This window comes from Vanellus vanellus, assembly GCF_965231255.1.
Source record: "Vanellus vanellus genome assembly, chromosome: 6".
Classification (NCBI taxonomy): domain Eukaryota; kingdom Metazoa; phylum Chordata; class Aves; order Charadriiformes; family Charadriidae; genus Vanellus; species Vanellus vanellus.
In genome coordinates, this window is record NC_138911.1 from 30,559,945 (window position 1) to 30,587,942 (window position 27,998).

A 27,998-nucleotide genomic window follows, 5' to 3' on the forward strand; every position below is an offset into this window, starting at 1 on the left:
TTACTGTATACCACTGCATTGGAAGCAAAGGACTGTCACACTACATTTTATTTACCTTTGAAAAAACTGCAGAACCGTAAGTGAGATTTATTTCTATTTAATCTAATATAGCTCAACTATAAATTACAGGAAAATTGAGGCAGCCTCACACAGTAACATGGAGAAACGACACTTAGTCTAAGCAGTTTATTACAGGCAGTATACATCGCCTGTATTTTATCTTGCGAGTACCCAACTGCATTTAAAATCAGGCTTACCTGCCTCCTCCTGAAGTTCTCTCTCCTCTTCCAATGAAATCTCAGCACAGGGGTCTCATTTCTATATAATTTGTCTTGAATTTCTCTCAAGAAAAACTAAAAGCTCTTTAGAACATATGCTTAAGAATTCTTTCATGGTCAATAGATCATCTATTAGCACAGTGTTTGTGCGCAGTTTTAGCTATCTACAGAAACTGTTGACAGCCAACTTAATATCCAAAGATAAGCTACTCACTTTTGTCATTTCCTAACAGACTAAGAAAACAAGAAAGCAAAACAGCATCAAAACCTGAGGCAACAAAGATGGTCTCACACCTGGTAACTTTACATCTGCTTGGATTAGCATCCCCATAGTGGTAAATACAGATGTATGCCTACATTTCATTCACTTATTTTTTTTGTCAGCAAGCGTGAACAAATGACACCATCACCAACTATACTATATAGTACTTAAAATGTGCGTAGATCTTGCAAGGGATCCCTTTTGCTCCCATTGGCAGTGATAAGAGGAGAGCTGAGATGCAGTGCATAATTAAAAGAGATGAAGATTCCAAAGAATACTATCAAGGTTTGGGGTTTGGTTTTTTTTTTGGAGGTTCAGTCTTCTCCAGAAATACCAATATACCCAATTGTCCAACATGGAGACAAAAGACTTCTTCAGTGCTGATATCTCCCATTTCTATAGCACGGGAAAACTAAAGATATACATTCCACTTCCAACACTAGACTAGTCTATGACCTAACATTCAAGCAACTGAAAACCTGTGAATCTAAACATCTCCTGCTTTCGTCATACAGAACTCAACAACCCTGCCCCCCCCCAAATAGCATACCACCACCCCAAAAAAATTGTCAGTAATTTTAGTGTTCTCTAATAAGTAAATATTTAATGGTAAGACTTTCAAAAACATTATTCAAAGAGAGAATACAAAAGTGGTTTTAGTAGGATTTTGAGAACATTCACAAGCATACTATAAACTTGTAGATTTAAAACCCAAAGTTGAGAATTGATTACAACTCTCATAAGACATGGCCTCATTTGAGTTACATATATTAAAGCAGGAGTGATACCAGGAGCCCCTGCATAAGGTGACTTCCAGGAGAAAGCGAGGACTAATATATATATATTAAAAAAACCAAAACCTACAGCAGCCCAGAGAAGCTTAACTGCACAATGACTGAAACACACACTGGTTCACAATATTTATTACAATCTATTGCTTTATATAAACCTGCTGTATGGTTAGTAAACCCAAATCACATTATAAGAATCAACAAAAAATGTTACAGCACAAACCACACCTCTGTAAAAGGTATGCAATGAAGGTGAACAGAGGCACAACCTTTTAACGATGTAAGAGCACAATGAAGATCCTCATATGTGAATACAGCTTTCCTGGCAGCAGATAATGAAGGTAAATAAAAATCAGACTAACAGTACTAAACATAAGATAGGTAAAAATCAGAACAATATTGTTATATCTGTATACAAAGAATACAGGGCCTTTTTTAATACCCCTCTTTCATTCTCAATGACCTGTAAACACAACTCTCCCAAACCATCTTCCCTCTGTACCTGAACAAGTATATAAAGATCTATACAGAATGTGCAAATCCAATATAAGTATTTTTAGGCTCTCTTCTTCAAATAGAAGAAATACAAGGTTAAAAACATTAACACCACAGATTCCCTCTACCCAGCCTCTGCAGAAAGACATCAGTAGCAATACTGCCCAAGACATCCAAGTACAGAAATAGCAAAACACTGGACCAAGAAATCCACAAGAATGCATGGCATATGAACAATAAATACAAGCACATGAGGAAAGGGAAAAAACAGTTATCAAAGGAAAGTAGTAACACTGGCAAATGAAAGTAAATTAGGACTCTTGTCAGCCTACAGCAGATCTGTTCCTAAAAACCACTCACATAACAATGGCTTAAGTAAACCTACAATGTTAACTGAGATCCAACTACATCTTAGGCAGACAGGCTTTATTCATCTACTTGTTTGTTAAGAGCTGATATCTAGTAGTTACTTGCCATGCTCCAAACTATTTGATAATTACATATTTATAAGTATTGCTAGACCAGGATGTTGGGAGTCAAATAGCCACTCTACTGGGTTATTTGCTACTGCTGCCTTTTCATTACCGCTGCCTTTCATTACCACTGCACCAGTCAAACATTTTAACATCCCTCATACCAATCTGCTATAGATAAAAGTTTGTGGAAAAATAAGTTAGACAAAAATATTACAGCCCACAAGGAGCATGGTACAATCTAGTTCTTGTAGTTAAGACTTCTGGCTGAAGAGTAACTTGAGAACAGTACCAGCCTGAGCAGAACGCAGTTCTAGAGCATTTAAAATAGAGATGTTTAAATAGTCTGCATTTTATTCAATGCTGGAAAGTGAACCAGAGACCAAAGAACTTATATACACAAATGTCAAGTGTTGTCTAGAAACTCAAGCAATAACTATAGTTCACTCCCTTCAGAAGTTGCTTTACAGGGTGTTCTTTGCTTTTTGGTATGAGTGCAGATGTGAACTTCTTAGAATAGTCTCTGAGCTTCGACTCATGCTGACAGTGAACATATATATTCAGTGCAAATAACACACAAGTTAATTCAATTTACAGCTCTCAAACTAAAGTAAAAAGGAATAAAAATGCTTACTAGTGGTATCTACTGTTTGTCTGACTATCTCCTGTGGAAATTCTGATAAGGTGGTCAGGTGATAACACTGAATATCAATAAAAAGATTCCTTTGGCCAGCACTTAAACATCCCACTTCTGATATGAAAGTAAAATCATATTTTCTAGGTCTAGAAATAGGCACAGAAGCCTCCTCTATGCCAAACACCTGGTGATCTCCATGCAACACTGATAGAGCTGCAAAGACTTTTAAGGAATTTTCTTTTTTTTTTTGAAGAACCATTTACATACAAGGCCAAATCACAACATTGTCGCCCTAAGGAGGCAAGTTTTATAGTAAAACTTGACTTGTGGTGAACGCCCAACAGTTGTCTAACAACTCATTCACAAGGCTGGAGTGCAATACAAAACTCACTACAAAAATCAGTTTCTATTCTTCATCTGCATACTGAGAGATTCAGTGTAGTTGCCAGCACTATAATAACATGGTTAAAGTCATTGTCTAGTAAATTAATATTGCCAGATAGGTACAGTCAGTTCACAGATACAAATGACTTCTACCCAGTGTAAGAGAACCTAGCAACAAGCCTCAAAAATCTCAGAGGCATCAACTTCTTAAGTCATCAGTTCTGAATTTCATATGAATGTTGGGATAGTTGACATGACAAGGTCAGGTGTCCAATGTGTTGACTTCTTTGGAGCAGAAATAATGCACAACTATTGCATTAGGGTATCGAGCAAATGCACTGTAAAGAGACAGAACACAAAAAACCAACTGTCAATGCAAACAGTTTTCCGTATTCAAACAAGAAGATCGAAGTTGTGCAGAATCAGAAAAAGATGTTTACATGAAACTGACACTTTTTTGTTTAAATTACAACCTGAATACATTATTGAGAAAACCAGACAAAAGAATTCTACAGATTTTGTAAGAGTTTTGTTTTAAAAAAATATAATATCTATTTTCACGTCTACAGGCACACTTAACTTGGAAATCACTGGTAACAAGTTAAAGACTGGGTGACGTGCTGACATGCTTGCCTTTCAAAACCTTGTTGAACTTAACAGCATTAGAAAAATCGTAGACAACCAAAACAATACCGCATATTCAAATTTAAATTCTGATGCTACATACTACACGCTAACTGCAAAAAACTGAATATGCATAGCAATAAGTATATTCAGACCTACGTTCATTACAGTGTTTTGGAAAAAGAACCTTTCCTTATTGTTGTGAATGCTACTGATATCTCAGAAGGGTTCATGTCAACAAGAGAAACAATGAATAAGCCTGTCATGTGGCATTTCACTGGAGTTCAAAGAGGAAAAAAAAAGCGCAAACAAAATTTGCATTCTATACTAACCCGTAACTACCAACTAAGAGTGGCAGAAGGAAAGTTATTGGCATCCAGGTAAGAAGTTAATTAGTTCTACTTTTAGATGTCCTAAGATAATTATGCTACAAAATGTAAATCAGCCAGGGAACCACAAACCCATCAGATATAGAAAACTATTACACATATATCTTAGTTCGAGATTCTTTATATCGTCCTTCTAAATTCTAATTAAGAAGCAGGTAGTAGGCAGTGTTCTTAGAAAATTTTCCAAATTCAGTATGAGAAGCAGTTTTCTGTCTTCTAGAGCCGTGAAGTAAGAAGTCTTCTGAGTTTCTGAAGTGGTTTTAATACTGCTTTCAACAAAGGAGAATAAAATCTCACAATAAATTTCACTGACTAAAGCTTTGATGTTTTCTCAGCCACCCAGTTAAGCGATATAATTTGGACTTCAAATGCTCTTCAAATATCTCCCTCATACTGCTGTACTCTGTATATACGCATTTCAAGTTTTGCAACATTCTTAGTTTAAGTGTACCAGATTCATATTTGATTCAGTTTCCCAAGCTTTAAGGTATATGCTCTCTCACCTGTTACCTATCTTCTTTTTACATACAGTGCACACCTTCTCCTCTGTAATAATGCACTTCACTTGCTGATGCAAGATCCGCTCCTCCTGGACCTAAAGAAGAATTAAAAAAACAAACTTATTCAAAAAGCAATGCCACACCACAGCTCCTCTCTATTCTGGTGAAACTGAAAACTGTCACAACGTTTAATTTTCAGTGACCATATCTACATTAGCAAGTGGTACAGCACAAAAGAAGCAGGTCTGTAGAGCAGAGCAGGCGATACCGAACACCCAACACCCACACTATATGAACTGCAGGACTTCACTTCGAACTGGTCTTGTCCCCACACTAAGGCATTCTAACCACTAGAGGATGTTCAGATGAACTACTGAACTGCATCATCTGGTTTAGTTTATTTGAAAGAAATCCAGTCCATGCTCTCCGAGATCATCCTGCAACGCACAGTGAGTCCAGAGACTCACAGCAAAGACACACACCTCATCCAAACGAAAATGAATGTACTTGCCATCTCCTAATAAAGGGACATTCAATCTACCTGATGTATATCTACTCATTTCAGGTGCACTACAGCACCATCTAGAGCACACGCATTAATTTAAATACTGAACATCTGCTTTAAAACACTATTCCAATAAATGACAGGCAGTGTATACTTACCCTCAGAAACTCAGCATGGAGAAGATTCTTGAGTACTTGATTAAATCTTTTCTTCTGAGCATTTTCTTCAAGGACTTTCTCTAAGAAGATTCGAATCTCACTAATCTGTGTATTTGCTGGGAGTAGGTTTATCGCCTGAAGTAAAACATACTTAGTTAGGAAAAGCTGAAAAGCAATAGAGAGCAAAATAGAACAGAAACCGACACATTTAGCTTGACACTGTTACAATTTGCTTGCCTACTTCAGCAGCTTCTGTCACCTTCTGCCAACAGTACGAATTGAGTACTTAAAAGTCTTTCTTACCTTGGTGGTATCCAGTTTGCTGTGATGTAGTTCCAAAACCTGCAGAGCAGCCTGCAGATTGGCTTGAGGCTCCAGCACTTCCATCTTGATTGGTCCCAGGCAGTGGACACTAGGTGGGGAGAGATACATCCGGAGCAGTGACAGATAGACCTGTTGCACACAAAAGGAGAGCTCTGAAACCACTGCAAGCATCCACAACTGACAGTGCTGGTAGAACCCAGTGACATTACTAGTTAAGTTGTACCCATGCCATTCAAAATTATGAAGGGCTCATTTAAATAGCTCTTACCTTAAAACAACAAAACCTGTAAAGCATTAATGCTGTCCAAGGCCTTCTAAGACTTGCATTCTACGCTATAACAACTTTTATAGAAAAACTTTACTTAAACCTCTCATTTATCTTACATAACTTGTTTATAACCTTTAGAAACCAACACTTCATTGCTTTTAAAAATTAACTTTTCTGCAGGTGTATGTGCAATACACACGCAGTATTCTGTCTTCTGAATTCCACCAGAACTTTAGCTACAGAACATATGCTCAACTCCAGTGACACAGTAATATTCTCAACAAAAACCAAATTAAAAAAAGATTAAAAAAAAATATCTAGTAATTCCTAAAGTCTACAAGCTTACACATAGGTTTGTGTCCGCTTATGCAAACCCTGAGAAAGTCTATACAGAGCAAAAACTTTAAAGTCCATAACATGAATAGTCTAATACATCTTTACTGAAAAGGAAGATTGCAAAGACAAAGCTACTTACATCTTTGTTGCCATCTTTGTTTCTGTCATAATGTTTATGGCAGTAGCTAGAGCAGAGAAGAATCAAGTGAAATGCAGAGACAGTTTTAGAACCTGAAGAATCAGTCCACAGAAATTAACATTTAAATGCTTTGATTACTGAAGCCATCCAAGTTAGGTGACCATACATCAGATTCTGATCAATTAATCAATTTGCACAACAAAATTACACCATTTACTCTGCATTACAATGCTAAGAAAAGGGAGGTTTTGTGCAAGTCTGCTACTTCTAATAAATTTAAAAAGCTTTAATTCAGCTGTCTAAAAAAGGGGGAAAAAAGATGTAGCCAATCAACACATCATAGCATAAAAACACATGTGTAGACATATATAGTCACTGTATCTGAATCACAAAGAGGTATTCATTAGTGTACCCTGCATACTGGGGTTCAGTGTCCTGTAACAGGCATTTGCTGAAACTAGCTTCAAAAGAAACTATTTTGAACAGGGTCCAGTGTTCAGATATACCTGCCAGTGTCAGTTAATTCCATTTTCACCTAAGTACTTTGGATTCACTCAGGAGACTCCCTGGCACAATACATACAAAATGCCATATCTTTACTAGAGAGGATTCTACTAACTGAAGGAGCTTACTTAACTTTGCATTTGGGCTAGTGAATGTCACTCCAAAGAGAAATGAAGTGAAAGAGCACACAGAAATTCACTAGCTAAGAACAGGTGGAAACGAAGAACTCATTGATGACAGTCATATTGCTCTAAGGTGCAATGACAGAAGAGCGTGAAAAGTTAAACCTCAAGGGGACTGCATCATCATCTGTAATTAACAGATACCTGGAAGAGCCCAAAAATCAAGAAACCATGCAAACCGAGAAGATCTGAAGGCTTACAGCATTCATGCTCCACATACAGCAACGTTCTATCCATAGGGCAGTGAGCAAACTAAGTCTTGGGGGAGGGGGGCGGGGAGGAAACCCTTACTTTTCAGCCATGTTGGTGTCCTTCAAAATATGAACATAAATAAACAGAGCTTGCTCATGCTTCCCCATACGACCCAAGAGCAGAGCACGTTCTTCCAGGAGACCTAGTGATAGCATGAAGGATTAGTTAATAGCTATGCAGAGAAATGGCAACAGAAACTCCATTAGTGACCAGACTAACAGAAGGAACTGTAGTCTGAGCACAGGTAAAAGTTACACTAAGACTGTAAGTCTACTTCACGCTAGTCTCAGTAACATTTTATGAATTCTTAAGTAACCTTAAGAAACAACAAACTTCAGATCTGTTGAGCAATTCAGGCTCATCAAAAAGTTAGGCTAAAATATTTAAGTGAATCATAGAATACCAGGTTGGAAGAGACCTCAAGGATCATCTGGTCCAACCATTCTTAGCAAAAGCATGGTCTAGACAAGATGGCCCAGCACCCTGTCCTGCTGAAACTTAAAAGTGATGGGAGACACCACAAGGTCTTAGACCATAGTCACAGGAATCCTGCAGAGACCGGTAAAACCAACCATGCCAGCAAACACAGTTAGTATACACTAGTATACGCACCAGTGGCCTACAACTACAGATACAGCCATCTTCTCTGTTTCTAGTTACCATGATTCTACAGTAAGCGAGGAGGTTTTTCTGTACAATGCAATAAGCTAGGGTTTAATTAACCTATGGAAACTGAACTCACCATCAAAGGGGAAGTCACTAATTAGTCGACCAGGTTCATACCAGCTAGACTTCTCCAGAAAAAGTAGAAGCTTTTTCCGGTAATCCCCCAAGTCTCCTCCTTCCTCCCCAGCAGGCACAGGAGTTTTATCTATATGGAAGAAAACAACACAAGCTACAGTATTACAACCATTTCACTACACTAGTACACAGAAGAAGATAAACAAATCATTACCAGGAAGAACCAAATGCTGATGAAACTGTTAGGTGGGTTGGGATTCTGATGCACCTGCCAAATTACTTCAACTCCTTAAAACACATCAAGTGGCTGGTTAAACAATAGACTGTTATCCAAGACCCTTCCCTACCTTTAACGTGCAGAATTCAGGGAGCAGTAGATGCCATTCCACTTAATCATGAATAAAGTGTCACTTGGTTCCTTAGGACTCCTCTAGGGAGGCAATAAACTAGACTTCCCTACAAACCCACAACTTTTGTTGTTCCAGTTCCTTCATCACTTGGGATATCTCCTTCTGGATGTGAACAGGAAAGGCTTACAGCAGTACACTGTGAAGGCTCCCCTGTACTATCCCATGACCCTGGTCTTCCCACAAGAAAAGCCTAAACATACCTGCAGGGAAAGAATTGAGATATTCTTTCATTAAGCCCTGCACTTTCTCACAGTACAGCTGGATCAGACAGTTGTGAAAGTCTGCACCGGTTTCTTCCCAGACGTGAATGATGTGTTCCTGTAAATACACGTTCAGGTTCAGCTATAGACACGCTTCCTCTGGGAAGTAATTTGTTATAAGCAAGCAACAGTTCCATGCTTTCCTTTACCAAGCTTGACTTCAGGATTTCATATTCTTTAATTACTTTTTCTTTGGGCAGCTTATGGCAAAGCTAGCATTCTCCGAGACAGCAACAGGCTCCAGTGCCTCGAGAACTGAAGCCTTACATGTAACACATTGTAATGCAGTAGTAGAGACTGAGTACTTACCAGGTAAGGAATAGTCAAGCTTTTAAAATTTTCTATCAAAAAACTGAGCACTTTGTCTCGTGGCAGAGCTTCTACTTCAGGGAGGTCTTCTGTAAATATCTGTTAAACAAAATTTTATTCACAGCGTGATTTTTTAAAAATTTGAGTGCCACACTGTATTTTCTCTGAAGCACCAAAACCCAGCATATCATCACATATGTACAAAGAGTAAGCACAAGAAGTATAAAAAAATATCTGAACAGCTTATTCAGACACTCAGAAGCTATCTCACATCTGAGAGGATTAACAAACATCCCCACTTCTGCCTTATTTAACACTCTTTTACGGTGCCCAACACCTCCCAGATACAGGGAGTCATTTAAAGAGGAAAGGGAAAATAAGAAAGACAAGTTAACATTTAAATACTCAATCAGGCTCTTGTGTAAAAAGCATATCAACAACATTAAATGTTGTATCAAAGGTTCTGAGCTACTTATTACAAGATAAGGTATTCCAAGAATGGAAAAGCATAATAAAAACTGAAAGGCTATGCTGCTCTATCTACTGCTAGTCTTACCACAATACTGAACATAGAAATATAAATTAGATATTTAGTTAGACTTAGCGTTAATACACGGCTTTTCACATAGAGTTCTCCCAGTTACATATACTGGGCTAAGAATCTCAATGGCAAGGTGCCTGTTTCAACCATGCTTACCTTCAGTCCATCTTCAGGAAAATCTCTTAGCACCCAGACAGAGTAGGAAAATACTAAGTGCAAGTTCTCTGTGCCTGGAAGACAAAAAGCATCAGCGCTCAATGTTAAAATCCTAAAGGCCTATCTATTCACAACAGAAGCAGATGCTTTCAGAGCCAGCAAAGCTTAATTTACAGGAAGAATACAGTTTGTTTTTTCCCCCCTGCTCAAGTCAAGCAAATCACACATTCCAGGCTAAAGCCACAATTTCATTACTTTGCAAACATGATTTCAAACAGAAACATGAATTAACTCAAAATACTAAGTGCCACCAAATGTAAACAATTCGGACCAAAACAAAGCTTACTTGTCTTAACCACAATCAAAAAGTCTTCCCTTACAATTTGTTTTTATTAGGGTAGAAAAACTTTTCACTTGGGTAATTTGCTTCAGTCCATTTCCAGCCCCAGCCTGCCAGTCTAATAACTTCTACAGCAAATGGTCAAATACTTCATAACAAGTAGTAAAGCATCACAGTATGAGAAGTAACTGGCATAGAAACTACATGACAGATAACTTTTCAGCTTTTAAGAAAATTTAGGACCTGTCTCTTTGAAAGAATACTTTCATTTGGACAATTTGGTTCACAAGGTTTATAAAAAACATGTTAGGAAAACATGACTTTCCCCTCACCCTCCTGATCAGAACCACTGAGGCACTCACTACCAGAACAATGCAACAACACAACTATACAAGAAACAGAAACCTACACCAACCCTACAAAAAGGCAGCCATTGTTTGCTTTCCTTATCCCACAATATCTTCAGGAGTAAGTTACTTTTTCAGTATTTAAAACAAGCAGCATCTTCATAGTAACAATATTTTAAAAAGCAGAAGATAAGCACTATGAAGTAAAAGAATTAAAATAGCCCCCAGAAGAGCCAATTTCAAAGTTTCAAAAACAAAAGAGTGACTTGGCAAACAGCACTAAGGTCATGGGTCTGAATTTCGCTGAACATCAATGAACTTTCTGAATTAAAAGGGCATTGTATGGTAATGGGTTTGCTAGCCTCACTGAAAAAATTTAAATAAAGGACAGGACAAGTCATGGGAGTAAGTTCTCATGTAGAACAAGAGAGTCTAAATGCTTATAAACAAGTGTAAGATTAATTAGAATAGCTTATTTCCAAAGCACTGATCAAGTTGCCTTTGTTGAAATCACAACCAAATCAAACACAAAGTTACAATCTACTCAGAACATTCATGATGGCAGAAGGAGAGGAGGAACTCATCAAGTAACTACCAAAGCTTATAGATCAGGACACTAAAAGGTCAACATCGCATCACACAAAACAACTGGCTCCCTCAGCACATAACATTCAGCTGCACGGGGATTTACACTGAAGGTCACAGGCAAGGATGTTTTGTGCTGCTAGAATTAAAGCAGACACTGAATTTCTAAACTTTTTCAGCAACAAATGCCTAATTTAAATACGAGCTATAATAGGAAGAAGTTCCGCATCACACTATTTTAACAGATAAAGAATGGTGTAATACAGAAAACTATCTGCCATCCAATCAAATAGATAATTCTCCTGTGCCTACCTCTGCCCAGATAAAGTATACTTTTGACGGACATGGCCAATCACAGAATTAACAATTAGTATTTGCTTTGATGCAATAAACAGTAAGTGCTCACTCTGTTGACATGACAAGTATCAAATCCAAATCAGTAATACATAATCAGTAATTCTCTAATTACCTAAGAACTACTTAAGAATATTTCATTAAATGCCCCAAAACCTACAGACAAGATATAACTAAAGAGTTTCTACTTCACTCAGAATGTGAAAACAACTAAAAATACATCTTGCATAATTAAATTTTTTTTAAAAAAATCAGTTATTACTTAGATTAAAAGCTCATAACTACAGGAGCTTCACCAAAGCGGGAGGGGGCGGGGGGGGGGGGGGGGGGGGGCAAGGGGGCCAGCAGAGGGAAAAATCTGTAGAAACCACATAGTCTGAAATGTTTTTATCATCTTCTTTAAGGGACTCCCAGAAATGACACTTGGCAATTAAGCAAGGCAGAACAGGCAGTGCAGTTAAAAAAACTACATATAGAATGTTACATTTCTGCTATTTACTTGGGGGGAAAATCTGCAAGTGACACTAGTGTAAAACATTCCATTTATTAGCAACAGTTAAATTTCTAGATTTTTTCCCCACTGTATTTCATTACTCTGAAGTGAATAGACACAAATATCCTTTATCAGTTTTAAAGAGCTGAGCAAGAAGCATACAGGAAAACTGACTGTCAGGAAGTCCTGAAAGCTCCAGAAGTCTACAGGAAATTTTGCAAGCTGCCAAGATTTTAGAAAAGTACTCCAGAGAACCTGGATAATTAAAGGTCTTGAACATCATCAATTGCAGGTAAAACAAATGAACAGCTGACATATGTTGATAAATCCATCTCGATTTACCTGACAGATTTATTTTCAATTAAGATTAGAAGTTTGTTTTGTAAAGCTGTATGCTGAATATAACATACCTACACCTCTCTAAGACGAGTGACATTACCAAATGCACCAGTGAATAAGAAGTGTAAGCAAGACACATGGCACAAACAATGACATTGAAACCCTTCCCTTCAGTAATTTATCATTGAACAAACATGTTGCTAACAGAAGCCAGCAGTTCTTAAAAGAAGTTATTATAGAAAAAAATATCAAACCTCGCCAACAGTATAAGACTATGAACAAAGGTATTTCCCCCATAAACTACTCACTCCCAAACTAATAGCACGATACTTTAAAAGAGTTATGCATTTAGACATAAATAACATTATTGGATGGGAAGGGACTACTTGCAAAAGTAGCAGAAACAAAAAAAGGACTTGGGATTTCACAATGAACAGTCAACCAAGCAAGTTCCTACCATGATGCTGTGACCAGCAACTACAATTGGTAGGTCATTACCTGGATCTACATAAACACAGAAAACAAAAACTTCATAAAGATACCACAAGCCCCAGCAACTGGAAGTTAGACTTTCAGCTGGAAAGCCTAACCCAGAAGTTAGACTTTACTTTTGTCAGTGACAGTAAATCATCACTGGAAGAAAATTCAAAATACTACAGCACGTTCTCTACCAATGGAAATTTTTATCAGAACTAAGGAATGCTTCCCAATGAGATACTCACGTTTAGCCAAGACGCTTGTGAACTAACCCTTGAAGTTTGCATTATGCAAGAAACCAGGCAAGATGACAAGGATACCCTTTAGCTTCATAGTCTCTAGAAAGTCGCCAAACAGCAGAATAACCTCTAAGCCCAACAAGAGTAACGCCTTCACAAAAACAATGCTCTCCTTCACACTCACCCAAATGCTGCAGATATTGCACTGTCCTTTCATGACCCTTCAAAGGTGAGTTGGCTTTTTTTGATTGATCCACCAGTACCTGTAATGCTTTTAGAACAAAAAAGTTCATTCCTTTGTAAATAGTATCATTCCAACTTGAGCCACAAAAAAGTGCATTTTTCCTGTTCTGCTACTGGAGACAAAACAAAGTTCTATTTTAAACACACAGACCAAACAGGTAACAGGAACAAAGATCAATTTAATCACAAGACAGACACAGAAACAAAGTCACTTTGGAATATTGCCTACTCACTGAAGACCAGCTAAATCTCAATACTAGGAATACATGCTCCTACCCCTTCTCCCCTCCCCACCCCAACCGCATACCTACCTTTCTCATGCAGACCTTTTTTCTCATACAGTATTATCAGCTCACTGTATTTGTGTGCCTTCTTTAGTACATGCTCACTCTCCTCAATATGGCAGTGATTGTTCTCCAGACGTAGTAACGGTGCCACCAGTGCTACATTTGTCTGCAAGCAAAAAGGGAGCACTTAAACATACTTCTAATGTGCACCTCCTAAGCTTATAGTACAAAACATGAGCCAGACAAAAAAAAAAAAAAAAAAAACCAACAACAAAAAAGCCTTATAGCATAAGAAAGAACAGTTTAACACCTTAAAGCAAGGCCCATGTTCAGTACCATAATTTGTCGGGACAAAGTATCAGAGCCACTCCCCTTCAAAAACAGAGGTCAGCTTTGAAAAACATTGTTGCCAGCAAAGATCTTACCCTCCTGCATTTAACAGTACAAGGCAACAGGAGAAGCATTCATTAGAACTCCAAAATACACAGGCACATCACGTTCTTTTGACTGAGGCAGTGACCAGAAATGCACACATCTGCTTTATTCCATGAAACTACTTCCTGACCAGCGAGCAAACTAGCTAACACCAAAGTTTCATAGATCATTTTTAGGCCACAGACAGTTGTGTGAGAATTTCTGAAGTAGCGCCTTATACTCCTTAAATGGTTCAGTCTGAAATACCAACAGAGTTTGCATGGTAAAGGAAAGGCCTCAAGGTCAGGCATAAACTCACGTGGAGGTAACACTTTAACAGGGTGGTATCAATAATTTGTAGCAGCTTCTTTTTGGATTTGATCGTGGGCGTTCCTTCCATGAGGGGTGAGGTACTGGACTGATGGTCTGAATCATTTAGCTTCTTCACCAGCTGACTTCTTTTCTGCAGGACATCAAATGAAATTTTAACAGGAAAAGACCATGGATTTCTCCACCCCTCATCAGCAAATATAACCTACCAAGTAAAAAGACTAAATTAAACCAATTTAATAACTTGTTTTAATCAATTGTTTCCCAAAGAATTTTTATTGTTAATAACTATTCAACACATCACCTATCCAACCACATTCAGGTGTATACATTTCTTTTGCAAGTTTATAGTTTTGCAAGATGTCCAGAATCTTGAGAAAATAGTCAGAGGGAAGCTCTGTTAACCCGGAGCAGAGACATTTTAGAGAAGTCAGGAGACATTTAGAAAACAACTTATGTTTTGAACTACTGGGAACGAAAACTATCCTCCTTCAGATGCAAGCTTGCTTTTAGTCTAGTATGAACAGCAACAGAATGATTCAGATTCTATTTACAACAAAATAAAGAGAACAGAAGTTAAAGTACCCACTACCTCCTGTTCCACCTTTTAATGCATGCTTTTGACCTGTCTCCTGGATAGAGTGCCCTCCACGACAGTCACCAAACAAAAACAAAAGATCAAGAGCTCAAGTCCTCTTCAGAAGGCTACTAGAAATAAAATATTGGACTCACATTCAGACCTGGTACATAGGTAAGTTTTGTCCAGCCCTTACAAAAAAAAAAAAATCATATGTGACGTCTCCCACATATCTGTGGGGCACCTCACATCTTCCAGTTCCCCTGCTTTCTCAGGAGCTACTGCCATAGTTTCCAACCGTGAAGACAGCCCATTAAGGCTAGCATGACAGAGCTGGAGTAGGCGTACTGCTTCCTGCACAAAGTTAACCAACAAAGTATGCTAAAACTGAACAACCCTGCTCTAAAAAACAGATATAGGAGCACTCACTTGAGTTAGGTAGTCTATCAGAGCTAAATGTGCCTTCTCCAGCTCTGCCCCAGAGAGCCCTGGCAGGGGGTTGGGATACTGTAGCTGTTTCCTGTAATCTGTGGGCAGGAGGTCAGGATACAGACCCATCACGTGAGTGGGATCTAAGCAAAAAATAACTAGTATTAGTAACCATTCATAACATTATTTTTGCAAACTCTTAAATGTATATAACCTTTGAGCAAGCTTATCTTTCCAACGGAGCTGTTTCTAGTCAACTTGTATATCTGCGAGGTTCCAGATAACACAATTTGCTTATTAAAGAAAAGAAGCTAAAACAAAGCAAAAGCAGCAAGAGAAAGACTGTTTCAAAGTCCAAGCACAGTAAGTTTCCATTTGTGCGCTTGGCACACCTGGAGAACAAGCCACTATCATAAGCCTCTTAATGTTGTGATTCTGCAAGAAGAGCAGTAACAGCTCTGACAACAGGAGAGGATTTCTAGGAACAAGCAATGTTTTCAGGGAAGATTTACTGTGCTTTTGAAACAAGAACTGAGTAGCACCATCTGTAACTAATGAGCACCCATTCTCATGGAGTTTAAGAAAATTCAAAATTAATGCCCTCTAATTTAAGTTCAAAGTATTTTGATTTCTCAGTCCTTTTCTTTCATTGTAGTTGTCCAAAGTAAATATGATGTTGAGTGTCAACAAAACAAGTAGAAGTTCTATGTTCAAATGCACAAGGGATGTGCAGTCACCAATAAAAGAATCTCAGCCTTAAGCACTATTCTGTGGTACAGTCCAGTCTTCAGGTGTTCTTCCAATAATCTTAGTACAAACCAGAGAAATAGCATCAGATACTATGTTGATGTCCAAAACCACAGAAAAGTTTCCTGGCTTCAAACGGCTTGGTCCATTAAGCTGGAAACAGGGTTAAGGCTCCTCAGTTTGGTCCAAGTCCAATGATTTAGCAAATCTACAGATGCTCCTTATTTCTCATTCCAAGCTACAAGTGGGCCTTTGGCAGCTTCTGAAACCCTCAACTGCAAGGGTCTGTGTACATTGTATGCACGCTGTAAAACAGCCTACAATACAAACCTATTCTGCACAAAGGGCAAATTCACAATTTAACTCACTAACTGGGGTTAATTAGGTACTATAACCAGTTTCACAAAAGAAAGCTAAGTAGCTGACTAGGCTATTCGCCATTCAGAGGGGACCAGTCTGCACAAGACACCACTGTTTTAAGACAAAAACCAGAAAAACAAAAAAGCCCACACAATAGTCTGCGAGCTTCGTTTCATTCCTCCTAACCTAGGTATCTCAATGCCAACGCAAATATTTACCTGTACCAAGCTTGGCAAAAACTTGCATGGATTCATCAAAGCGCTTCTGGCAGAAGAGGTTGAAGGCAAAGAGGTTCTTTATGTGGTGAATTTGTTGTCGCTTCTCACTATCCGAATCATCTTTCATTTCCTGCACACATACAAATTAACCAACATGAAAAACTCTTGGGCCTCAAACAAGAAGGACTCACTCTATAGAAGTAATAGGAGTATTATCCTTTGGAGAGAGTAAGAAGAAAAATTATAATCTTCCAAAGTGAACACCTTTGATAGTGATTCTCAGATACTGTGCTTATTGTGTCAGTCAGAACCTGGAAGGTTTGAAAAGTACCTCTGGTTATCTATATACTCGCTCTATCACAGCAACTATGTCTTCACTCATTTGCCTTTTCAAAATTTTTTTTCGAGTTAGTAATACAAAATGTAATTAATTCATTTTAATGTAGTTCTAGGGAAGTTTCCAGAAATCAGAAAAATCAAGAGCAATATAATTAAACATAACGCTTCAGCATCTCTAAGAAATTATTGTTTCAGGAGTAATATGGAGGGCTGTTACAAAGAAAACCGGTCACTTGACAGACAACCCACACAACTCCAAGCAAAACTGTTTACAAGCAGTCTGAAGACTTTGAAGTCCAAGGGACTTCAAGTATATAAGAAGGTAACTGATTAAACAGCTAAGAGACATAACCTTTCACATACAAGATGGTATGTCAAAATCTAAACCACAGTAGATCAATATGGAGAAATGGCAGCACAAAACTAAACCAGAGTTTACCAGTTTGTGCAAAGTGGACAGTACAGAGGTAAAAGTCTCCAGAGTAGCTACAGTCAAGCAGAATGCAAACATCCTTCTGTGTACTTTGCACAAGTGCATCCGCTGCAAACCCAAAGGTTTTTGAGTACTTACTGCTAACTGCAAAGCCAACTCAAACTGCTTGTCCTGCAGAAGCTGCTGGATCTGTGTGGCTATGGACACTGGAATGAGCCGCCACACAAAGTGATTACTTGCCACATATATAATATTTGTGCTGTAAACAAGACAAAAAGGTCAGTTACTAAGTTCCAGCACTGAGAAAGAAGCAATATCCTATCTGAAAAAAAAAAAGAAAACAATCTTGGTTAATACACACGTGGATCAATCAGATACAAGGGGTAACTTGAGCAATACTACAGAGCAGAAAAGAGAAAAATATATCTCCAGTCATCAGAAATTCCCAAAGGCACTCAACTTTGTCATTTACTCCTCAAGGTATGGCCTCCACCCATCTTTTCATAAAAAACAACAGACTGCTTCAATGCTACTTCTTAAGCCGAGGGAGTTAGAAAAGCTTTTACTCTCCCAGTTTCTCAGAGTGCTACCATACCCCCAGACAACCCGACAAAAGTAATAATCAGTTATACTCAATACCCTCCAGAAGTGATGAAGCGTGGTCTCTGCAGCTCGATACTCTGTACCAGCAGCCGCGGTTCAAAAGTGCGGATCTCCACGTACCTTGGCAGAACAGCAATGATGTAGGGAGGCTGGTGTTCTATTAATGAAACAAGTGAAAAATATAAGCTGATTGTTCTCAAGTATTCCTTGAAAGAAGCTATGACTAAGTAAGGCTTCTCTTCAACTTCTGAAATGTGTCCCTTTTTTTGCTTATTAAAAACAAAACCCAATGCCCAACACTGACAGCAATTTGGTAATAGACTATTACCAGGCTTTTTGTTCATCTTTGAACATAAGAAATTTATGTGGCACTCAGATGCCCAGAGCTACAGTGCTTTAACACACCACCTTCCATTTCAAATCTTGTCCCTCTATAAAAGATAAGCAATACGTCTGTTTTTCTGAGGAGGAGATAGGCATACAGACTACAAGCAAAGAAGAGGAAGAAACAAAAATAAACACAGGAAACCTTCCGCAGAGTACAACTTGAAATACTTTAGAAACTGTTGCACTCCAAATCCAGCTAGTTTCTAAATACCGTGAACCTAACAATTTTGTCACATACAAAGGAGTACAGAAGCAAATTTTAAAAAAAATTACTGCTAATTCTCACCCATGGCTATAGGAATATCCGTCCAATTCAAGGCACATTTCTGAGTACAAATCCCTTCTTCATTGAGCACAACAGTTAGATCATCTTGGCCAACTGCAACTTTTCCATCTGCCACAGGAGCTACCAATGGTTCCAGCTGCTTCCCTGTGGGAAACAGTTCTTTGATGGATCCTTTTCCATCCACCTAGGATAATAAAGAAAATAAAAAACAAACCTGTTTTTCAAAACAACCTTTATTTCAAAGCTGCATAAAACCAAAGTCAAAAGCCCCCTAGAGGGATTTACAACCCAGACTAAACACTTACAGGACATGAGCAATTTTAAAGAGTAGCAATAAAATTTTCTGCATATCATCATTTATCTTGCTTATACATCATTTGGAAATAAAGAATTAATACTTTTGTGTCTGAGGAAACGTACTCTTGTTAGTGTAACAGTAGCTGAGCACATAGTTCATACGGGTTTATAAAATGCATTGCACAGTAGCAACATCAGTTAAAGTGTCCAAACACTTCTTGGTGTAACCAGAGGATTTCATTTAGGTCAAAACTTCAACAAGGTTTTATTCTCCCATGAGTAAGTGCTGTCATATAAAAAAATAAACTAAAAACCTAGCAACCTGCCTAGCCTTTTCCCCACCTGCCCTAGCCACTCATTCTTGTAGCCACAAGCTGTCCAGGGAACTGAACACACTCCAAAAAAAATTAAAAAAAAAAAAAAAAAATCCAAAAAACTGTTGCATGAGCTGATCCAACAACTCATTACTACCAAAACAAAGAATCCTTCTCCTTCATTTCCAGCTATATGTTCCTGCTGCTTCCCTTGCATTACAGCTCAAGCATTCTTAAGAAATCAACAGCTAGCCAGCAGAAAACAATACCATAAAAACATGTATATTTTTCCTGACTATTTAATTAAATGAGGTCATTTAAGGATGGGTCAGTCAAGCACCAGAGCCAACCCAAAGTAAACACCTGGCCAGCAAGTCTCCACTCTGGTTGCTTGAGCAGCTGCACAACTGCTTATATCACTAGAATGGTGGGAATCAACATCTGGGACAGAGATGCGGAAAGGCATCACTTCTTCTGTGAGCAGTGTCAGTTTGAAGTGACTGTAAAAATTAGCGTGCAGTTCTCCTGTCGACTACAGATCAGTGTTGCCAACCATGTACGTACACATACATATGTGTGGTGCATCTCATCTTCATCTCATTTTCCTATATCAGAAGTCAATTGTAAAGGCAGAAAAGAGAATCAAATATAGCTGTCAAATGAAACATAAGTGGAAACTGTAATATTAAATCAACAACAGTAAGTTTAGAGACTTTCAAACTGAAACAATTACAGTTCAGCAAGAGAATCAAAAAAGAAAGAATGGTTAAGCTCCATTGCCTGCCACATAAGAAGATATTCTTGGTCTTTTTGCCCTTTTACAGCTATCTCCTTTCTTAATACATTAAATAAAATGCAAACTGAGCTTATGCAGACTGCTGACAAACCAAAAATATATCTTTTCCAATGCCTTCTTTCTGCAAGAGCTTCAAACCCTGGTTTCAACAGCAATAAACAGATCACTTCCTGACAAAACATCAGTTTGAAAGGACAGACTTAGACTGCCCTTCCCAAACCACATATAGCAAGACTTCCAGATACTGTTTTTCATAAGTTTCTGTTAGCTAAACCCCTGAGCACAAGAGCAGCCTCCGTAGCATCCACAGCTATCCAAATCTTCTGTAACACTGTATTCCAGATGTCAGTCTTACCCGTATCAGGTAATAGTCCCTCTTGAAGCCTACACAGATGGAGTTTTCACACCAGGCCATAGACTTGGGTACATCAGGTACACTGAAGTCCCCCTGAGGAAAACAGGTTGAAATGACTGTTACAAGAGAAAAGCAAGAGTCAAATCTGGCAACACAGAGTGTAACACAAAGCACTGTTGTTGACACTCTATTCCCCACCACACATGCCCAACTTCTACTTGTCAAGGAATGGCAGTATTCAACTAAAAGGCTAGATTCATGTACAGTAAAGAGGAGTGCCCAGAGTTAGCTGGTAATTCCTAGGAGAGCAGTGTCGCTGAAAAATTCTCTACCCATTTTCACTGATTATTTTTATCATTCTGGTACTCACAAGTGCAATTCTCTATGCTTGTTGTCAGCAACTACCTTCTGACTTAATGACATACCTGGAAAACTTTGAGCAGAAGCGGACCGGCTTCCATAGTGTTATTGTTAGGTATACATTTAGAGAGGCTGCACACTAGTACATTTCACTGACTTAAACTGTACAACCAGAATGTTAAAATAGAACACAGCCTTTGATTTGATTTATGAAACTGTATTAATGCCATTAATTGTGCTTTCAACCATGTATTGTTGCTTTTATTTACTGCTTCATTGTTAAATCACTGCAGAACCAACTGGAGTCAATGCTCTAAAAGTCAGCAGTGCCTCTGAGTAATAGAGACTGCATAGCAAGCAGTAAAGAGCAACTACACTCCCTGTCGATGCATGCTAGACTACAGAAACAACACAACTCACCTGTAGTTCATGGAATTCTCTGTCCTTCCAAAAATAAAGTTGTAGCTTTTTCCGCACTGCCACGCACATTCTCAACACCTCTTCCCCTGTATCTGACTGCTGTGAAAATAGACAGGCCTAACTCATAGGCTCTCATAAACTAAGAGGCAAGTAAGATAATACAAGGCCAAAATAATCCTCAGCCTGAAGCAAAGCTGGCAGCTGAAGAGTAGCTTTGTTCGTCCATGCCAGAAAGGCATTCCCTAAACAAGGAATCACAGAGAAAAGAGGGGGGGGCAGTATACTTAAAAATGAACTTTGGCAGGGATTGTGACACCAAGGAAATATAAAAAAAAAAAAAAAAAAAAAAAAAAAAAGGACCAAAGACATACGCACACACAAATAGAAGATAAGTAGAGAGCTATCAGCCCAGCCCTGAAGATTAGGATAAATAGCTTCAACTCTACACAGTATAGGAGAGGGGAGGAAAGGGAACAATGCAAAGAACTGAAACAATGCAATACTGACAGATAAAAACATTAATAACCATTTAAGATTCTAGCTTATTGGAAAAGTTTCCTGACAAGAAACACTAGAAAAGCTAAGTGCCTGTACACACAAACAACAAGGCACTTTGGAATGACCAGATGTAAAGGTGCTTTGAAAGACATCACTAGTTTTAACACTTAGAAAAAATATTTTCTAATAAGTACTAAAGGTAACACTAAGCTCCAACGGGGCAAAGAGATAAAAAGTGATGAAGAGTACTAAGTCATCTCTTCTGGTTATGAATAAAGTTTCTGAATGACATGGGTAGGCTAAGAAACTCACTTGGATAGAAACGAGTCACCTAATAAACTACAGCTTACAGACAGAGAAGGACTATACCTTATGGAAACATTTTATGGCCTGAATCTACCACAACTGCCCTGGGACTCCTTGGGCCAATACAGTTTAACAGAGACAAAAATGTAGTAAAAACAGTGATGGAGATGCTTGGTGAAGGGAACTACTATGACCTAGTACAATGGCAATTTAAGGGAAGGGAATGGCTTTTATATTGGAAGAGGACCTTTCAAAAAAGAAGCCAGTCAAAGTTACTACAGAATGCAAATGCCTTGAAGATTTGTATTAGGAGATTAGAGGCTACAATCACAACAGGCACAGGAAGATACCTTATGAAGCACAGGAAGAAAATTAAAGTGACTACATTAAAAACTGTTGCCTTAAGCAAAGCTTCAACATCCAGTATGTACTAATTTACTAATTTAAAAAGCACTAGTACCCAAATATCTTGCACGTAACACAAAATTAACAAACCTAATCTATACAGCAACATAAAAAAAAGTTATCCTTATTACAAAGAGTAAGGACATTTATGCCGTTGTGTTCCTCCTCTTACCTGAAGATCACAAGTAAAGAGAGATGCACCTTTTGCCTTGGAAACCGTGGTGATTTGTTGAAATGTCAACAGGTCATGGACATAAATATTATTTTCTGTTTTAAACAAAATTCCAATTATTATTCAATATTTAATACATGTAGAGCTCATTGCTAGTTCAAATAAGTTATCATATTTTATGTTTACATAAAAAGAAGAACTTGTGAAACTAAGAGCAGCAAGAAAGGAAAAGGAATGTTTTCCCAAAAGCTGAAAAGTGCTAAGGCACATACAAATACAAGACAATAAATGCAGAAAAGACAACTAACACCATCATTGGTAATTACATGAAGGAACTGAGAACAGGTGCTAACCAAGCAGAGGAAGTGGGAGTGAAAGGCCAGAGTAGAGCAAGTTCATGATGGAAGATTGTGTGAACAAAGACCATTTTGAACTGGCTCCTGAAATTAGTGGAAAGTGAACGGTTGCAAATGGAGGGTACTGTGGTCAAGTTTTTGTACGCACGAGGACGCAGGCAGCAGAAATCTACGCATGCTGGAGTCGGAAGAGCTGGGACTTGGAGATCATAAAGAAGGGAGTAGCAACATAAGCAAGAAAAGACATAGGAAGATCATAAAGTTAAACAAATGTAGCCAGAGACAAGCAAACTTAGATTTCCGCAAGATGGTAAAAGATCACCATCTGCATATAAACTGAATTTGGCATAACGCATCAACAGTAAGTTTCATATATCAAACAAGTTTGGACAGAAGTTTTAGCCCCTATCATACGGTGCACACACATATGCATGCATGTATGTTTATATGTGTATATACACATCAGTACAGACAAACTATATATACACACACATGCTTTAGTGCACGTATGTATTTTTCCATTTTTAATTGCAAAACTTAGTGTTAATACTTTGTTCTCCAAGCTGGCTTACGACAAGCAAAGCTGCTGCTCAATCTATGCTGCATAATGCTTCCTCTGCAAACTGAAAAAGCCTAAATCCTACCCAATGACTTTTCAACAACTAGACTACTATGCAGGTGCGTGGAAAGGGTGCCACATTCAGCCAAGTGACCGCATCGAGAAGAGCTCATTAAATATTGAAACATTTTATTCACTTACCTAATAGACTGACCAGAATTTTAAACTGAGAAACAACATGAATCTGAAAGAAAGCATTCTATTAGTGAACTCCATTCATAAACTAAACCTCTGAAGAGGCTTGGTTATCGACAGTCTAAGAAAATGCATCTTACGATACTCTCAAAATAATGAAAACAGCAAGGCAGCTATCTATGCACAACCTTCCTCCAGCTATTGCAACCCCTTTCACTCACACTCAGTTTTTACAAGCTAGAACACAGAGCTTGCAACCTAAGGTAAAAAATGCCGTACGTGGTATGTTACTAGTACAGAAGTACTTCTAAAGGATATGCAGAATGTTGCTGAAAGAGGCTGCATATTCTTTGAGGTAAGCGCTTTCCTAAGTATCAATATAATCAATGAGAGAAAGTTCTCCGAAAAAAAAAAAATTAAACAGTAGTAAGACTGGCAGTAGGTAATCAGCTACTTTAGTTCTAAATTTCAAATAAGAGGAATTACATTCACATCCCTATAGCATTTTATCCAAGAGGCAAATTATATATTAGAGTCTGTTGGTGTATTACCGTAATTTTTACAAATATTCTCAGTCAGAGCAGCTGAAGATTTACTGCTAACAATAGCATTTCCATAAAAGCCAAAAATAAACCTGTAAGTTCCAATTCTTTGCTTTCTGCTTTAGCAACCAAACCGAGCTTATTCCTGTTATGGGAAGAGTGGGCAAAACCACCAGGCTGTGGCACCTCTAGAACCACCTACAGTTGTAGGGAATTTTTTTGTTAAGCTTAGCAGAGACTCCAGAAGTACATTCAATATTTCATTTCCTGGCTGAAAACACTGGAAAACTGTCCCCGCATCAAAAAGATAGTATTTCCTACCTGCTGAATCTTTTTTGAGAAGTTCTTGTTGGATTTCTCTAGTGTCACTTCAAACCTATTGCAACCTACCAGAAAGATTTGAGAGAGTATGTAAACTGAAGTTGCCCTTAAATTTATGGCTGCATATATCTCACACTAAATAGATTACAAAGAATTATGAAAGCAAGGTTGGCCACTTAACACTAGAAGAATGACTCTTCTAACATATCCATGCTATCTTTTACTTAATAGCTAAACACATCAGAAGGTCTTCTACGAAGTCGGGTGAAAACGTAAATTACACTTCTTGTACCCATCCTAGGGCCTCATCAATAGTTACATTTTTGCCTTGCTGGTATTTTAGATTATAAGAATTACATTCAAGCATTTTGAAACCCAGAGATACAACAATACCCATAAAGACTTTATACACACCAATCAAATATCAGCAATTTAAATTGCTAGGGAGCACATCACTGCAAAGTAGACAAGGAATAAACACTACACCACAAGGGTTTAAAAGGAGTTTTAGGGATAAAGACTTACAGACACTTTCTGATGACATAACCTCTCCTGGCATTGATGCAAAAAAGGGGGAGAAATTTACCATGTGAGATAAGACACTAGCAACTCAAGACTAGCATGTTCTGACTGGAATAGACAGCCTACAAGGTTCAGAAAAAAGCAAGCTGAATTCAGTCTCTAGAATCCAAGTAGCTACAAATGTTGATGTTTGGTTTTTTCTTTCCTGTCACACACTACATGACATTACTGTGTTCAATAACATCAGTTTCTACATAATAGCAGATTAACATGAAGTACAAATCTGTTCAGTGAAAATCGATTTTAACTCAACTGAAAATAGAATAGTTCTATTTGTGGCATCTCTAGAATAGACTATGAACACTTACGACTGTCAAAGAGGCACAGAGAAGAGCAAACACATGACAGAACTACTTTGGAGGGATCCCTCTTCCCCATCCCTTGATGCTCATGGACCCACCAAAAGAAGTTACTCTTTCACTAATCCAGTCCATTAACAGAAAACATCAAACCTCTGGCAACTTGCACGCTGCACTGCTTTTGCACATGTCTGTGCGCTGTATTCACAAAAATTACACTAACGGTAAATTTAAACATATGGAGACCCAATATAAAACATACTTTAAAACAGAAAAAAAGACTAATACTACTTGCTATCTTTCTTGCACATCTGGCAAATGGTATTTACACTTTCACCAAAGATCCCACACAAATATTCATTAAACTCTACATGTGAAAAAAAAATTAGCAATTGAACATACTTGTGTTAACATCACTACAACCTCTTAAAGGGCAGGAAATAAAAATAACATAATCAACTCTTTGTGCCATTCTTAATATCAACTTACCTATGTCTTTCTTGATCCTGTAAAGCAGAAGATGCCCTTGTTTGGTACCAACAAGGAGCCATTCCTCTACAAAGACAAGGGAGAAGGAGAGACTGATTAGTTTCAACAAAAACTACCCTTCCCAGCCCAGTTACTCTTATCTTCTGATAAGTGGAAACTTGTTTCAAAAGCCAGAGGACTTTCTGTGGCGACTACACGCATGTCTCCTATCATCTTTCTGTGGAAGTGCTCAGAAGTAGCTTTCATTTTCAGAAGGGGATGGCTGAAAACCAAGCAGTAAAATGAAGAGTACAGCCTAGACATCACATCCCACTTGTTTATACCAAGGTAAAGAGGCAAACCATTGTATCTTGTGTGCAATCAAAAGAGGCAATGAACTATTTTTCAGCCATTACTATCTCCCACAGAGGAAAACTACCACATAATAGGAAGAAAATCGAGGAGTTCTATATGGGTTTGTGTGTTGGGTTGTTTTTTTTTTTTAAATAGTCAAGCCTATATTAGAACTCTCTGAAATCGTCAGCTATGCCTGGAAGGACAGTGGCAGATTTGCTTAAGTGGCATTTGAATTGCTTGGACAACAAACAGTCATTCAAGATTTATAAAAGAGAAACTTTTTAAATAAAAACTCTATGGCACAGTTTCAGATTCTTCCTATTTACAGCATTTATAGCATACAAAAGGCACAGAATCTTTCCCGGGTCACAAATATGACTGAAATTCATCCTCCTCGCTGAAGATCATACAGGAAAGAAGCATACACAAATATTTATTTCTACATCTAGTACTCTTTCACTACCAAAAATACTTGTATTTTAATAAAATCTTGTTTCCTGCAAGACTATTATGTAGAAGAGTTATAGAGACAGAATCACACCTCTTTTTATACAACCATACTGTCAGAAGCCTGGGAGTTTAGGCTTTTTTCTACTTCAGCAAAATAACTGCTTTCAAAGAGATAAAAGCCTCAACACAGGAATAAACTACCTTCACATCTTCTCTACATACCTCCAGCATAAACAACCCATGTTTAAACGTGGTACTACTATCCGGGTTATAATTTTCTACTTAAAACAGATTAAAGAGGTCACAATTCCACAGCGTCTAGAGTTTTTTTTTTTTTAATTACCGATTTTGTGCTACAGTAGTGTATCTGATGGGAACTGCTCAAGCAGTCTGTAAAGCATTATCAAGCTTTATCATCACAGCAACCAGTACAATCACCTGACCAAAATCTCGACGCTTTAACTACACCCCAAAAATATAACCTACGTTTACATGCCACTAACACACGCAAACAGATTCTAAACCTAAGACTTGAACGCACCCCCCGGCCTTCCAAGATAATTTCTAGCCAAAACAAAGGGAAGGCTTTTTAGCAAGGCACTAGCCGACCCGCGGTTACAGCGCTGGGAATCATGGCAGCCTCCTCCCCGGCAGGGCTGCCGCCGGGCGGGCAGGGCTGGGGGGGGGGGGGGGGGGGGGGGGGGGGGGCAGGCGAGAGCCGGGCACCCGGCGAGGGGAGCTCGCCCTGGCTGTCATCGTCGCCCCCCCCCCCCTCCCCGCGATTGCCGCAGGCACCGACCCAACGCAACGAGCCGAAACACGGGGAAACGCTCCCCCGCGCGCCCAGGCCTGCGAGGCGGCAGGGACACCGGCCGCCCCGGGGCACAGCGACGCGGCCACCCCCCCACCCCCGGCCCGCCGCAGGGCAGGGCAGGGCAGGGCAGGGCAGGGCGCGGCGGGCCCCAGGAACGGCTGACGGGGCGTCCCGGCCGCCCGGGATGGGAAAGACGAGCGGCTCAGGGCGGCAACACCGCAGACCCCCTCCCCCCCCGCCCCGGCTCACCCCAGGCCGCCAAGCAGTCGATCTGCAGCGGCAGCTTCTCCAGGATGGGCACATGCTCGAAGGCGTCGTGCATGGCGGCGGCGGCTCCTCCGGGCCCGGACACCACAGCGCCCCCGACCGGGGAGAGGCAGGCGCCGC

At 38.9% G+C, this 27,998-nt stretch overlaps 1 protein-coding gene across 1 annotated transcript; it reads right to left on the reverse strand.

Annotated features, from left to right (window-relative positions):
* Window positions 1–1,448: 1,448 nt before the first annotated feature.
* Window positions 1,449–27,993, reverse strand: VPS39 (VPS39 subunit of HOPS complex). Its single transcript, XM_082485325.1, has 25 exons — window positions 27,861–27,993; window positions 26,012–26,077; window positions 24,642–24,706; window positions 23,785–23,827; window positions 22,669–22,763; window positions 21,288–21,386; window positions 20,508–20,600; window positions 18,746–18,929; window positions 18,109–18,229; window positions 17,608–17,728; window positions 16,698–16,827; window positions 15,373–15,515; window positions 14,356–14,499; window positions 13,647–13,788; window positions 13,277–13,363; window positions 9,919–9,992; window positions 9,222–9,320; window positions 8,853–8,970; window positions 8,244–8,372; window positions 7,541–7,643; window positions 6,564–6,609; window positions 5,800–5,949; window positions 5,497–5,631; window positions 4,837–4,928; window positions 1,449–3,658 (listed from the first exon to the last, which is right to left on the reverse strand). Exons 1-25 carry the CDS (start codon window positions 27,931–27,933, stop codon window positions 3,583–3,585), a joined length of 2,628 nt encoding a protein of 875 aa, XP_082341451.1. The 5' UTR covers window positions 27,934–27,993; the 3' UTR covers window positions 1,449–3,582.
* Window positions 27,994–27,998: the final 5 nt, after the last annotated feature.

What these genes read in the sequence shown, in the direction of transcription:
- VPS39 (XM_082485325.1), bottom strand. Translation starts at nt 27,933, where the DNA reads ATGCACGACGCCTTCGAGCATGTGCCCATCCTGGAGAAGCTGCCGCTG. An exon ending in TAGTGACTTCCCCTTTGATG is followed by an intron (nt 7,644 to 8,243) that starts GTGAGTTCAGTT and finishes TGCTATCACTAG; the next exon opens with GTCTCCTGGAAGAACGTGCT. An exon ending in GACACCAACATGGCTGAAAA is followed by an intron (nt 6,610 to 7,540) that starts GTAAGGGTTTCC and finishes TCTCTGCTCTAG; the next exon opens with CTACTGCCATAAACATTATG.